Source organism: Citrus sinensis, chromosome 5, assembly GCF_022201045.2.
Source record: "Citrus sinensis cultivar Valencia sweet orange chromosome 5, DVS_A1.0, whole genome shotgun sequence".
Classification (NCBI taxonomy): domain Eukaryota; kingdom Viridiplantae; phylum Streptophyta; class Magnoliopsida; order Sapindales; family Rutaceae; genus Citrus; species Citrus sinensis.
In genome coordinates, this window is record NC_068560.1 from 30,787,101 (window position 1) to 30,802,133 (window position 15,033).

Here is a 15,033-nt window from a genome sequence, read left to right on the forward strand (position 1 = left end):
TATATCTTACATTAAAATGAGACAATTACTAATATATTGGACAGTAAGTTTTACTCAGACTATTACTAATATAATTACAATCAGACAATTACTGATACTAGTCTCACGTTATATCTTACTCATTTTAAAAATGAGACTATTACTGATATATTTGTAATTAAACAATTACTGCGATTAGTGTCTTCACTCAATTATTATCCATAATAGATTGTGAGGGCTTGAATCGCTAGCCTCACAATTGTGAGAACAACGGTTCTGCTATGCCACCAAACGCGGAATTCATTTAATGCGATTTTGGTTGTATCTCTAGTTAGGCCATGGCTTTGAGAAAAAGGGACCAACACAATAGCAAAATTACGTATAATGAGATAACTTTTGCCTACTTAACTATTTATCCTTGTTTACAAATTATGAGATTTTGATTGCTGTCATAATCTTCTAGACAGTCTAAGTGGGCTAAGAAAGTTATCACAAGCTATTAGTTGAGATGGGTTAAAGTTTGTTGCTTTATGGAAACAAAAAAATAATTAATTAAGTCTTTGTTTGATTTTGTGGTTTGTAATTTTTATCGCACAATTGTTGTGATGTGAAATAGAAGTTCTAATTATTAAAAGAAAGTTAATAGATATTTAGCAAAAATTACTAGCTATTAAGTAAACTTATTTATTAATATTTTTAGAAACTTTTAATAAATTATTGTGAGATATATAACTAGATGTATCACCAAAATTAATGAAGTTGTAAATGCATGGTTACCAAAAATTTTAGTAGCTTAAATCAAATGGAGCCCATGTATTGCTTTAAATAAAGTTGAATGCAAAGAATGTATGAGATTGAGATAATCTAAATTATCTTTACCATAGTGGATAGAGATTACTTCAATTAAAGCAAAGGAAGAAATTTGTGTACAAAGAAGTGCTTTTTCACCTAAAACTATACTTTTTCGGCCACGGAGCGGAATCTAAATCTCTTGATGTTGCCAGATATTAGTTTAAAAACTCTTATGTTTTGCTTTCCCTGTTGCGTCTTGGCTCTGCTAGATTTGGACTTGTTAGGATCTCAACGTACCCTTATTTTTCTTTTTCTTTTTTTTCCCCTCAAGTTCATGAGTCTGTCCAAGATTGGCATTAGTAGAATTGTGGTATATGAAACCAAGCCATGTGGGGTGTTGCTATACTAATTGAATTGTTGCGTGTATTATTATAATGGGATTAGTTATTTATTGACAATTATCCCCTTTATGTCAACCCATGAGTTATAAAATATAGATAGTGGGAATTTAACAATCGTGATTACGCTCATAATTTCTCAAATCGATCTCTCGTCTTCATGGACTTTTGAGTTCAATTTTAACAACTACTCCAAGTCCATTTCAATCATCGAGTACTTTACATGGAATATATAAAAATGAGCTTGCACTGGACAGAAACAACTAGACTATTGATCTAACTAGTGACTAGTGGGTGTATTATTGTAGTAAGAATAAAGAATACTCCAGATATGTAAATGGAAATTCAGACTCGACTTGTGTGCCTTCAGTGTACGCCCATATTATGTTCATACTGTTCAATGAGGACTGTATCACATATTCACGTACGTGTCAAAGACCGAAGAGTTGTTGTCAGTTGTAACAGTTACTGAACTCTCTTGAGTCCGAGATGCCATCTTTCACCCCTTCCTGTTTACTTATTTCCCAGCAGTGAGTGGGAGTTTCTAAGTTAGGCCATTCCCTGGCCCTGCTTGCGACTATGTTTGCTGCACGCTCTAGCTATGTATCTGATGCATTGAATTAATGGGCGAGCATATCCTTTGTCCCCCTATTCAGCCACAGAATGTGGAGAACTCACCCGATATTTATTTATGGTGAAAACTCGATCGCCACCATCAACAATCCTCTCATTCATTTGCGCTTCCATCGGTTTTACTAGATTGAATCCCATATTTTTACCATGTGCTTTCCTTCTGAGGGGCCAGATATTTTTGGAGGATAAGGAAAACAAGATCTGTGCAAATATATATATATATATATATATATATATATATATAAAATCAATGGGCATGAGACTGATTGAAAATAGGTTTTCAAAAGGACCTCCGCCATGCCACGTGTTCAATTTATGCTGAAATTAAAATAATGATCAATGGGCATGAGACTGATTGAAAAGGGGATCTGTCTCCAGAATTGTGAGCATTCTACAGATAAGATTCATCTTCTTTTTTCACATACATTAATTCTAAGAGGGAAGCCGACTTAGAGTATTGGAATATCTTTTACAGGTACCCCTGATTGCGCTTCGGAATTTAACAAGCTCGAAGAAGTTCCCTCTTCATCTGAAGGCAAGAAGCTCATTTACCAACAAAGTAACTTACTAACACAATACTATTTTTCACCCACAAACGCATACACCATGCGTCCTTGAAATTGATCCTTGCCTTCAAGACATAATGCGGATAAGGTTCAAGCAGCTCTATCACTCACTTCCAATCATACTGCACTTGTTCCAAGCCCCATCCCCAACACAAATTTACAAGATGATGGATTTATCTATGGCCTCACTTGGGCAATTCATAGCCTCATACTAATCTTCCACGTGCAACACGAGTATGAGAAACTACAACCCAGCCAATAGGTACACCCAGTTAGAGAATAGAAGGCCACCAGCTTCTCTCGAGATGCATGGCTTACATTATTTCTGTGCCCCTTAATAACACCTAATGCTTGGTGCAGAGAAAAATTATTCAGCGGCAAGCATAAACTTCAACTATGAATAAACTTCAACAAGGTTAGCAACAAATCAGAGATTTGGTGGACTATAGCAGAAATTCATAGCAGCAAGTTAGATTTTCACGGTGCTAGTGGACTCCACCAATCCAAGTGCATCCAGTCCAAGTGCATCATGCAACTGCACCGTAGCCTGATCCTTAAAATAATTGCCCAACTAATGGTCATATTTAACTATCCTTGGAAAATGATTTTGCCCACATGAAGTTTGCAGTGCATGATTGCAGCTCCAATTGCAGTTGACTAAATGCTTCTATAGATATAATAATTAACAGGCGTCATATATTAATTAACAGACAGAGCAACATGAAAGTATGGCACAGACAGACAGGTAATGGAGACAGGGTTACAAATTAATGACATGGATGATGTCTTTTTTTTTTCACCATACAAGCACGCATAACAAAGTAGTTCAACAAACAACGCACTTTACAAACTAAGGCACCTGTTGGGAACAGGAACTTGTCAGAACTCCTTGAGGAGATCCAATCTCAGAGGTTCACTCCAAAATACAAGGTCTACGAGAGTTTTATAATTTTAATAACAGGACAACAATCACAGCTTACAGAACATGAAAATCCATCACAGTAAACGTAGTAATGTGGTAACACAGAAAAGCAGATGCCCTCCAACACCCCCAAGCATGAATTTGGATCATGTTATTTTCTGTCATCTGCCAGAATTTTATCACCGAGAATTGCTGGATGAATACCAACAATATGTTGAACAGTAGCTAGTTTCTGTTCCTGCATTTCTCCACAGCCCTTGGCGCTGCACGAAACAAAATCGCCCAAAAAAATGAGCCTAATTAAATTAATTTTAAGGCAGATATAATGGTGGACACAATTCATTGGTTCACGACCATGAATTGCAGAACAAATCAGACTGATATGCAGAAGCAATGGCAGAACTTATGCAACGGACTTCATCAAAAGATAATAGTTAATAAAGGACACATCAGGGACACCTAAGTTCTCAGAATACCATATAAGCTTCTCACTGGATTACGTAAAATAACAGTAAATAAATATCAATACTTCAGAATCCCATGATAAAAGTTGAGAGAACACCCCACACAAAGCAATCGGAATTTTGATCATGTTGCACATTGATCTAAAAGGTTCAGTTAAGAATATAGTAACAAAAATTAGATTACATGTAGAATTATAATTTTTTTTCTAGTTGAATAGCTCATGCAGTGAGTGCAGTGTTTGATTGACCATACATACCTAGGCCAATGGCATCAGTGCTCTTCATAATCCTCAACCTCTTGCATGTACCAATAAACATCCTGAAATGAATCAATGCATAGATTAGGCTACAATGCATGCCCAGGGATTTATACAACAATTTGTGATAAAAAGTTGCGAATCAGATGTGAGGGCACAGAGTTGCAGCATAAATTCAACTTCTATCTTATAAACAATAATAACAAATGCAGCAGTTAACGTCAATAAGCAGTCCTTATTCCCCATTCCCCATTCCCCATTCCCCCCCAACAAAAAAAAAATCATATCAATAAACAGTCTTTTCTGATTCTTGAGTTAACTAGTCTATCCACTAATCAAACTAGAGTAGCATCTTGAAACAAAATATTCATATATTCTTTTAGGAAATAAGAGCAGAACCCACAGTGATCAGGCTGATTGGACTAGATAAATTTACCAGATGCATGATATACATCCATTTACACAAATCTATAGAGACTGGAAAAAAGTGTTACAACATAGTTGTGTCCAGAATAACATAAAAAATTAGCCCTGGGTTATCTTCTAAGAGCTTTGGTACTGATATAATCTTCCTCCCTGCTTTAGTTGAAAGTCAGCCTTGAAAGATGAAACAGTGCCAAAGAATCATTCTTATATTCCGTTCATAAAGCTCTACAAATAATAATTGATGATTGACACAAAGTTGATTTGATGAAAGCTAAGGTCATATGTTTGAATAACTTCAATGTTATCAGCCTTCTGCATAGCTTGGATGTTACTCATTGCTATGCTACATCCATTTGGCATATTCACATCGACTTCAGATATTCTACTACCTATAACTACATCATCAAGCATCATATTTGATATGGAACTTCTTAAAATCTCTCCCACTACAATGACTGCACCGTTCTTATATAATAACTCAAGATTCTAAATAAGATCAATGGCAATGGAAATGTAAGTTATTCATGCAACATGCAGGAAAAAAATCAAGCAATAAGCAAAACAAAAGAAATTAGAACTTACTCCCAGGGGACATCACCCACAAGCATCCAATCCCCATCTTTGTCTTCATAAGTGAGAACGAATTCTGAGCCATGTAGCAGATCCTTCAACTTGCTTTCACTCAGCATCTCCCTGCCCAGAGCCCCATGAGATCCATATTGCCCTGATAACAAATGAAAACAGCAGCAACTGAATCCATACAAACCAGAATGTGCGTCTTCAAAGAAATATTGGCTCAGCACAAATTGCATAAATATATACAATACACTGATCAAAATCTAAAATTCAAACAGACTGTTAAAAAAGGCTCACCAATTGTAAAACAGCTGAACATCTTCTCAAGGGCAGAAGATAGTTCCTGATATTTAGAGTAATTTTTCAAGTCCACTTTTCTTAAATAAGGAGCACCATCCATGCTGACCTTAACAAACAGAGCACTGGAACCTGCTTTTCCATCTACTTCATCATTATTCTTAGACGAAGTGGCCAATGAATTCTTCCTAAATGATCTAATTGGTGGCCAACCCACAACCTGTGCCCTGTCACCGAATAAGGAAGATTGTAATTTTTCTATCTTACTGAATCCGAGATTTAACGCAAAACCAACTTTGGACTTACTTGGCAGCAGGTGCACTGCTACTGTTATTTGCAGAACCATTATGGTTTGTTATGGTCTCATTGTTAACATGAGGCCTTTCCTGCACTGCTTTTTGGTTGGCCATCTCTTTGCCTTTAGCGGTTTGAGGCCCAAGGTTCTCTTGAATAGAACCTGACTTCAGCCCCAAGTTTGGAGCAGCCCTGGGTGACAATAGCTCAGAACTAGAAAGATATTTCCCCTGCACCAAAGATTGGGTAATTTCCAAGTTAGATCGTGATAGAGAAAATAACTTCCAAGCATCTTCAGCCAGAGTAGTAACTTTACCTCTAAGAACCCATCCATAGCATCAGAGAACCCCCTTTTATTTCCAGAAACAACATTCTTCTGTGATGGGTAGTGGCTATCACTTGTTGGATGCAAAGGGAACAATGGCTTCTCATCCAGTTGCGCAGGACCTAGGAGGCAGAGTTCCGAACCTCTCTCTGGAGACTGGGACCCAGGAAGTCCGAGCCTCAGCTCTGTAGCCTTGAGATTCAGACTGCTCTTGCTACTCTCACCGGAGACACTGGAGACCACTGAGCTGTCCATTGAAGAAGAGTCTGATAATCCCATGTAGTTACGCTCTTTTATTACCGAGCTTTTTTGGCATACGCTGCCCATGGAGGCTGGAGAAGCCAGTAAATTGACATTGCCAGGACCCCTCTTCTCCTCACCAACACCAGGTGGTGGAGACATCAAAATCTAAAATCTGATACTTTAATTCCGTACAACCTGTTTAACATAAGAAGATCTACCACACTTGGACGTTCAAAGAATTTTATCTAAACACAAACACCCAGAATTTAAAATGAAAGACAGAGAAATAAAGAGCAATTTGATCCTTTAGGAAATATTTTACTCAAAAAGAGTTTTCCATTCAATAACAGCTGTCTATTCTTGTAAAGCAATCAATGGAACGTAGACTAAATGAATGATCAATATTGAAATTTCCAACACAATCAAACAATCTTTATATAACAAATTATGCTGCATATGATTCCAAACAGAATATGCCAAAAGCAACTAAGTCACAAGAAGAGATTCTACCAGTACAAAACTAACAGATCCATCATCCATGGGCAGAAAGGATAACTGAAGCACATGTGATGTGAACTAAGGTCTAACTTAGTCCTGCTTTGCTTTAAAAAGAATTCAAAATCCAACAAATTATATATCTAAATGTGTTTCAAAAGAATAGTGGTAGGGTTGAACATGATCGTTATGCATTAACTGTGCTGATTAATAACAAAGAAAAACAAGAGATTCATAAATTACAAAGCTTTAAAAAGTCAAACCTCAGCTTAAAAATGGAGCTCTGAAAAACTAAGCAATACGCCAGTATACGTGCATATTTACAACCCAAGAGATCCAAATCCCATTTTGTTAAATAAGTTTCTACACACTACAAACAGAGATTGCACGTAACTAAAAGACAAATCAAACAATTTATTGAAACTAAAATTAAAAATTACGAACAGAGTTGAACTCGACAGGTAACTGCAACCAATAATGCTGAGAAAAATAAATGCATGCAGAAAAGAAAAGAAAAGAAAAGAAAAGAGAAGGTCCAATATTAGGTTCCTGAATAATACAAAAATCTTATTTTTGAAAGGATGAAACAGCAGCGTTGAGCATTTTCACTGTTATCTGTACGGAAGCTAACTACAGAAATCATTTACACAAGACTTGCACATTTTCTTTGCTTTAATTTTCTTTACAAGCAAACAGCAGCAAAGCAAGGCACAGAAATTTAAATTAAAAAAAAAAATTAAAGCACCAACACTAACAAGAAATCCACCAGAAATAGAAAAATCAAAGAAAAAATAAAAGAAATCACTCAGTTACAGTAATCATAGACCAACGAGACGGGAGCAACTGAAAAAAATTTAAAAAAATTAAAAGCTGACCTCACCTGGTTGGTTTTGTTGATCACTTGCCGGAGAAGAAGTAGAAGATTTGCAAAGCTGAGACTTCAGACTTGAGAGAGAAGAGAAAGAGAGAGAAAGAGCTAAGGACCCTCCATTTGGCACAGAGCAACAAAAGCTTATTTGCCGTCCGATGTGAAACTCTATGCATTTAAAAAACAATATTTATGTCTTTTCTTAAAAAAAAAAAAAAAAGGTAAAAAAACACTCTTCTTTCTTTCCTTTGTATTTTGTTTTCTGTTTTCTTTTTAATAATTCTTTTTGTTTTAATCTTTTTTATAATCCGCCGAACGATAGACAGAGGGAACGCTTCTCAATGGCTGATGGGTCCCTGATTGTTTTTATTTTTTTGATTTTTTTTTATGAGGTGTCCCTGATTGTTAAATGCCAGCCGTCGATGCGATTTTAATTTCACAATTTTGGGATTAATTCTTTTTGATGATGAAAAAAAGGGCTTTAGTGTAAAGTTCATTCATAAAATCTCTGTGATGGGTGGGACTTGGGAGACTGGAGCAAGGCATAACTTTGTACACAAACAATGTACTTTGTACACTGTGCTTACACACACGCTTCAACTTTTTACTCTGTATTTTTCTTTTGTTTTTATACTACACCTTATATTCTCTTAAAAGATATTACAAAGTTGGTATTTTAAATGTCAAACCAAAAATTGGGAAGGAAAGTCCCATTTGTCAAAACATTTTCATGCATGCAAATTACTTTAAAGCGGATGAAATGACCGGACCAGGTGACGAAATGAGATTTGACAGAGAGAAATTTACAAGCAATTGGGCCCACGGGCTATGATTTCATGCACATCAACGAGTAAGCATGGGTTACATGTTGCGCCACCGCAATCATGTAATGTGTGCCTGGATCTGCGAAGTGTTAAGGCCTAACATCTTGAATCCCTAATATGCCCTTGTAGCGGCAAATTTGTCTTTTAACATTTCGTCTCATGACGTGTCAAAATCACTGCCCTTGGATGTCGTTTTCCCAATTGAGCTTAGTTCAAGCCGATTAGATTCGAAAGATGTCCTAAACTTTTTGGGCAGCGATTCCTATTCCCTCATAAGAATGTGGGCACCCCCAAGCGAAGCGAAGGAGACCCTTTTACCTCCAACTAAACCATATTCTGTTGACTTTATTGCCAAAATATTTATCATATCTGTATAATCATGATGCTTTCCAATTGCCTATGTACCCAACACCAGCGGCTACTCTTTTCAAATTTCTCTACCCATTTTGCAAAGAAAGAGAGCCTCGCGATAACAATGAGAAGCAAAGAAAAACAAGACTTGCTTAGCTGAATATAACAAAATTCAACCACCCCACTCATTGCTCTCGTATTTTTATCATCAAGATTCCTCTGCCCCTTTGCCCCATGTTACATACAAATTACTAATTTAATCTCTCACAAATACCCTCCACTCACATGAAATCACTCAAAATGGGTCCCGCCCACTTAGTGTCACATGGTTTGTTAGAGCCCAGTCTAGGGGTCCACAGCCTGCACAGAAAAGGGACATATTAGTAATTATACCAACGTAGTTTTTCTGCAAATAGCCGAAAAATTATTCGATGCCTTCTACGTAGGGACTTTGGCATAAGTCATACCATAATAGAATGGGGGCAGAAATGGAATTTTGAATAAAGTGGACGGGAGGATAGAGATGGAGTGTAAGTTACGCAGAGGGCAATAAAAGTGTGTATGAGAGAGAGAGAGAGAGAGATGAGGGTGGAATTCGGATTGAGAGAGAGAAGGGGACAGAGAGAAACAGGGTAAAGAAGTATGATTGATATATTGGGGGACAAGAAAGCGGCTTTTAAATTTGTTTTGCCGGGAGCAGATTGCGACATTTAACTTCCTTCACTATCCCCCTTTTTTCACGCGATGCCTCCCTCGCTTGTGTGTCACGCTCTTTCCATTAACCATTTTCCTTCCTATTCTTTTTATTTTTATTTTTATTTTAAAAAAAGCATCATGCTTGTCATGACCTTTTTTTTTTTTTTCTCTAATAACTATTTGGATATACAGTCACGGGAAATAATATTATTACCATAGTTTACATCTGTGGTTGTGGGTGAGAAGTTACGACGCACGCGCGTCGGTTTGAAATGTGGGTGTGGAGTTTTAGTAGGATATTTTATTTTATATTGTTTCCTGAAGGCGAGAGATTTCGTAACCATCATTAACTGCCTACGGTAATGCACGCGTTGCCCTGGAGCCATGCATACATGTAGTGATTGAGCATCATGAACATGCCGCAGCTTCTGCATCCTCCATCATCAATTCATCCTCCACGTCATCTAGTTATCATCAGGATGAATTAGGCCCGTCATTCTTTTCGGCGCTCTTGCGCCAATGACAATGCGCCAGGCCCAAAAATTGGGCCTCTTTAAGAATTAGCGGATTGGCTTTGCTTGGCTCCGAAAAGTGAAAAAAGTTGTCAAAAATGGTTGTTGCGAGTGAGTGAGAGAGTGCACTGAAAAATTGAAGGTATGCTCACATATATATAATAGAAGTATTATTTGGAGAAAAATCAGAATTAAAGAGCATTGTGAGTTACTTTTAGTTTGATTTTTCAAAGAGCAGATATTGTGGGATTATGCCTCGGAAACTGGAAGCTCTATTGTGTTGACTATCTCAATGATAGTGACAGTTTAGGTCCGATAAGATTATAATTTCATTGTCAATTCGTGGGCAGAAAAGAAAAAAAAAAAAAAAGGAGTGTTGTGCTGGGTCTATCAACAAAGACTTTGCTGCCTTGCTGGAAAGTAATATTCATAATTAATTTACGTGTTATTTCAATATTTATTGAGCATATGAGAAATGGTCAAGGATATGACATGGTTGATTCATAAATGAGAATTCAGAACGATAGGCACTTGGCCAGTCATAATATAGACTTTTTCACAAGCAAGCGCACGGGTGCACAATTTATAAATATTGTGAAGAAAGCTACACTTGAACCAAAATGAGAAAAGGATGGCCGCTTTCTGATTTAATATTATTATTTCTTGAATAAATTCTGTAAGTTTTTGAGTCTTGACAATGCTGTGCTTTTTTCGCCTGATCTAACACGGCCTTCCCTTACACGGCTGCACTCTTTCTCAACTCTTTGGGCCAAACTATCAAATGGACTGGATATAGCCCTTTAAATTCCTTATAACACCACTTTTGAATTTTTATTTCAAAAGTACCCCTATATCCTAAAAATTAACCATCTTGCCATGAAACTTCACCTTAAAGAGTGTATTTCTTTTAAGTTTTTATATAGAAAATGTGTACAAGTCCTAAAATCTTAAATTATTTTCTTCAAATTGCATAGTTTTAGTTTTCATGACTTATAAGTTTCTCAAATAAATTTTTTAATATTATATACAATGCAATTTACATACAAGTCAGTAAAAATACTCAACAGACAAAATCAAATGGGCTTATATGTAAATCCGCTGTCATTGGGAAGACTCCAATCTTTACAATGCGTTTCACATTTAAGTCCACATGTATATTCAACTAAAGCCTAACAAAGATTAAGCCCAAGAGGCCTAACAAATATTAAGCCCAAGAAGCCCAACAAAGAAAATCAAAGAATTCAACTCGGATTTGTCACCATCCAGACCCGAATCCTAAACAAGAAAATTTATGTATAAGCCTACAGAAATACTCAACTAAAGCCCAACAAGGATAAGTCCAAGAATCCTGACAACGCGAAAATAATAATAATAATAATAATAATAAAACAACAGAGATAAGCTCAACAATTCCAACATGGAAAATAAAGAAATGAACTCCGTGTTGTTACTGGGGGAGACTTGAATACTTCACCTCAGGAACTTAAAATAAACCAAATAAACAATTATCCCAACTTAACCAAAATTTGAAGGAAATCCGACAAAGTTTTATATAAATGCGAGATCTCAAACAAAATTAACACAGCATTAGTTTTTCATTCCCAAGCTAAATAAAACAATTTCACAAGAAATAGCTCGGTTTAGATACAAGTTATTTTCAGAATATACAAAATAGTTAATTTAGTGTAAATATCTTTTTGTGCCATTTCCTGTAGATTCCGCAAATCTGAAGGCAGTTTTAATTAAATTCAAATTCGTATGAGTATAAAACAAAGATTAATTAGGAGGGTTGTGCACAGACGTCACTGTGACGTCCTTCTCCATGCATGGCCAGTGTAGGAGGCTTGCATGGACATGCCATTGCTACAAACTTCGGTACCTGATCCCCGGGCATCGACACTAGCAAGCTTTGGAATTGATTTTGCTCCGGCGCCTGGAACTACAAGCATTACTAGCAAACTAATATCAGTTTATGATGCGCCGAAATATATGGAAAATACAAACAGATAGTAATCAATTAATTTTGCGCGAGAGAGGCAGATAGTTAATTACCGTGTGCAGATGGTGGCTATTGGTTTGAATATTATCATTATCAGCGTGAATGAGGAGGGATCGAACTTTATGCCAATTGAGGCAACAAGTGAGGACGCCACTCATGCAAAACAACATCATCAAAAGCAGGGCTAAACCGAGAGGGAAACCTATGGATGGCCGATTTGATGATGACGCTTCTTCATCATTCCCCATTATTTATTTTACTTCTCGCTACGTACGTAGTACTCTAAGCTACCTTTCTTGCTTCCTTCAAGTGTACATTTAATTGAAAACAATCGTGTTAGTAGTATTATAGGAATTCAATTTTCGAATCATCAAATCGAGTATCTTCCGTGGTTTTAATTTTGCTTCCCAGGGTTTGATGGTGGTGGTGGAATTGGTTGCTATTTATTGCTTTTTTTAAGCGACTCTTTGGTGGATGGTGGGTTAGGCACTTATAATCCTTCACGTACAATTCAAGGCCAGTACGGAAGAAGAGAAGTATTGGCGGGGTCCTAGACTCCCACTCGCATTTGGCTCTATCACATCAGTTGGTGCTTTCACCATTCACTTCTCAAAATTTTCTTCTTCGATCTCTATATACGATAGTATTTTGTAAACAAGGAATTAATAAGAAAATTAAGTCCCAAGCTCAGCTCTTTTCTTTACCCGTATGGCTTGGCTTTAAGTTCAACTTAATTTGCATATCAATTACATTTCAAACTACGTATATTCACTTAAACAATCACATAGTGAAGGCAATATAGTACATGTGATATGTTTGAGATTGCAGGGATTCTATTGTATCTTTGATAATCACTTACATATTAATTTGATAGTTGCTTTTGCATTGGGTCCAAAAGAAACAAATCAAATAAACAATTTAGTCAAATATATTGTAATTATTTGGTGGATGGTCCTTATAGATCTAAGTCGCAAATTGATCTAGTTATATAGTATCTCATTACCATTAAAGGGTAAATATTTGTTTACTCTCTATATTTTGAATTAAATACTTGTTTATTAAAAAAAATTAAAACTCAAAATACCCTTACATTTAATAATTTAAATATGTTTCATCTATACCTACCTTTATTCTTAACTTTTACAATGATATCCTTACAACAATATACTTGAAATTAACTAGTTTATCTTTTAAAAAAGTTAATTTTAACAAATTGACCAATAAATATTAGTATGAAAGAACTAGTACTTTTTTTTTTTTTTACGTGTGCAACAATCTTATTAATAATTATCTATAAATAAGTTAGTGTATTTGAATTTAAAGCAATGTTTAAGATCTTTGCAATAATCTTACTAATAATTATTTTATAAAAAAATAATTTACAAAAATTAATCCTAAAAGTAAAATAATGATATAAAAATTTGGATAACTTTTTAAATTACTTTTGAGGCTCATTTGATAAATTATCATTTTTTTTTCTTTTCATTAACATTCTCAATAATATTGTTACAAGAGAATTATTGTAAAAGGAAATAAAAAGTAAAGACAGCATTATTGTAACATATTTAACAATATAAGTGTTTAAAAGTATTTTTTTAAAATATACAGTTTAATCGAATGTCTAAATCCAAATAAAGAGATTAAAAGAGCATTTGCACTCATCTCAATCACATATCAAACAACTGTTTGACCAACGTGATTTCATCTATGCGTTTTAATTACACCATCATAAATGGTTGACCCCCCAACCCATCATAAATTCTTGCACTTAGTATATTAATGATGTTGCAATTGTCACGTAGTGATTGTTCCATTTCACTGTTCTTATAAATATTCTTCTATACTAATCATGACGTTAAGCACGGGTGCTTATAAAGTTCTTTACGGAACTAATTCGCTCTTAATTTGCCAAATCCTGAGACCTACACATGTATCATTCATATCATTACAAGCAACGAATTATATATGCCCATCATTACGTTATGCGTGCATGGATCTTGCTTCTCCATCTTCACATATTTTCATTATCACAGCTAATTTCAAAGGTTAATTTTGGATTACCCCTCATAAAATCATAATCTTTAAATTATTTTCTTTATTTTTAAAAACATCACGTCGTTATTGTTTATTATTTTTAATGGTCAAAAGGGTAAAACAATATTTGTATAATCTCTTCATAGTTAGTTAATAATAAAAAAAATCAACCTCTATGTAAGCTAATTTTCATGGCCTAAATCCATGGCTACACGCGATCAAGTCAACCAAATCATGCCAACTATTTGAAATAATGTGATAAATTAGGAATATAATCCTCTCCTGATATGAGTTTTACTGAACTTTTAAAAATTTTCTGCCATGTGTCTTTTAGTGGTAGTGTATCAGTAAAATTTAAATTCTTTTATTTTTTATTTATTAACAGCCAATCAACAATTGAGTTATTTGCTCAAGATATGATCAGATCAGGAGAGAATCCTGATCCGATAAATTATGGGTACTTTTGTTAGAATTTAGTGTGATTCTGATTTGGTAGAGGTGAAATTGAAAAGATTTTTTAAACTTTAAGGATTTCGTCTATTTTATTTGTTATTTTATTAATTAAAATAGTATTTTTTTAATGTTAAAATAGTTAGTTAATAAAACTGTCAAAAAAGAATATTTTCCTACTTTAACAAATCAATGCCGTCAATCGTTAAAGTTAACTATTTTTAGGGATAATTTAATGTTTTCAAAAATAAAGAAAGCAATTTGAAGATTATTAATTCAAAGAGGACTAAGTTGAAATTTACCCATGATTCAAATGATCTAATTATCAGTTTACTGCCTGAAGCGCCTTCTTGTGAAAAGGGTTCTCCACTGAGGAGGGTGCGCTATAAATGTTTTCCATTCATGGCCTTATCCCTTAAAGATAATTTACATTATATATATAGATGCGTCATTGGGGTGCATGTAACATCTATCAAGTTCCCCAATAAAATAAGTCCAAATATTTTAGGTCATGATCGTTTCAATATTCAATTATATATCAATTCTCTTTCAAAATATAAGTGGAAAACATTATGATTTCTTATCCACTATTTATATGCAACAAGGAAATTATTGGTGGATATACAAATGTT

General features: G+C 35.0%; 1 protein-coding gene across 8 annotated transcripts; it reads right to left on the reverse strand.

Annotated features, from left to right (window-relative positions):
* Window positions 1-3,128: 3,128 nt before the first annotated feature.
* LOC102624962 (auxin-responsive protein IAA8-like) lies at window positions 3,129-7,793 on the reverse strand. 8 transcript variants are annotated; one of them, XM_006472326.4, is made up of 8 exons: window positions 7,548-7,717; window positions 6,931-7,037; window positions 5,921-6,367; window positions 5,617-5,834; window positions 5,311-5,537; window positions 5,020-5,161; window positions 4,012-4,073; window positions 3,129-3,553 (listed from the first exon to the last, which is right to left on the reverse strand). In XM_006472326.4, exons 3-8 carry the CDS (start codon window positions 6,329-6,331, stop codon window positions 3,516-3,518), a joined length of 1,098 nt encoding a protein of 365 aa, XP_006472389.2. In that variant the 5' UTR covers window positions 6,332-6,367; window positions 6,931-7,037; window positions 7,548-7,717; the 3' UTR covers window positions 3,129-3,515. The 8 variants fall into 8 exon arrangements, with proteins under 8 accessions (XP_006472389.2, XP_006472387.2, XP_006472390.2 ...); XM_006472324.4 differs by lacking the exon at window positions 6,931-7,037 and having other exon boundaries at window positions 7,548-7,793; XM_006472327.4 differs by lacking the exon at window positions 6,931-7,037 and having other exon boundaries at window positions 5,921-6,386; window positions 7,548-7,793.
* Between the last annotated feature and the right edge of the window lie 7,240 nt (window positions 7,794-15,033).

What these genes read in the sequence shown, in the direction of transcription:
- LOC102624962 (XM_006472324.4), bottom strand. Translation starts at nt 6,331, where the DNA reads ATGTCTCCACCACCTGGTGTTGGTGAGGAGAAGAGGGGTCCTGGCAAT. An exon ending in CTATGGATGGGTTCTTAGAG is followed by an intron (nt 5,835 to 5,920) that starts GTAAAGTTACTA and finishes TCTTTGGTGCAG; the next exon opens with GGGAAATATCTTTCTAGTTC. An exon ending in CACTGATGCCATTGGCCTAG is followed by an intron (nt 3,554 to 4,011) that starts GTATGTATGGTC and finishes TGTTTCGTGCAG; the next exon opens with CGCCAAGGGCTGTGGAGAAA.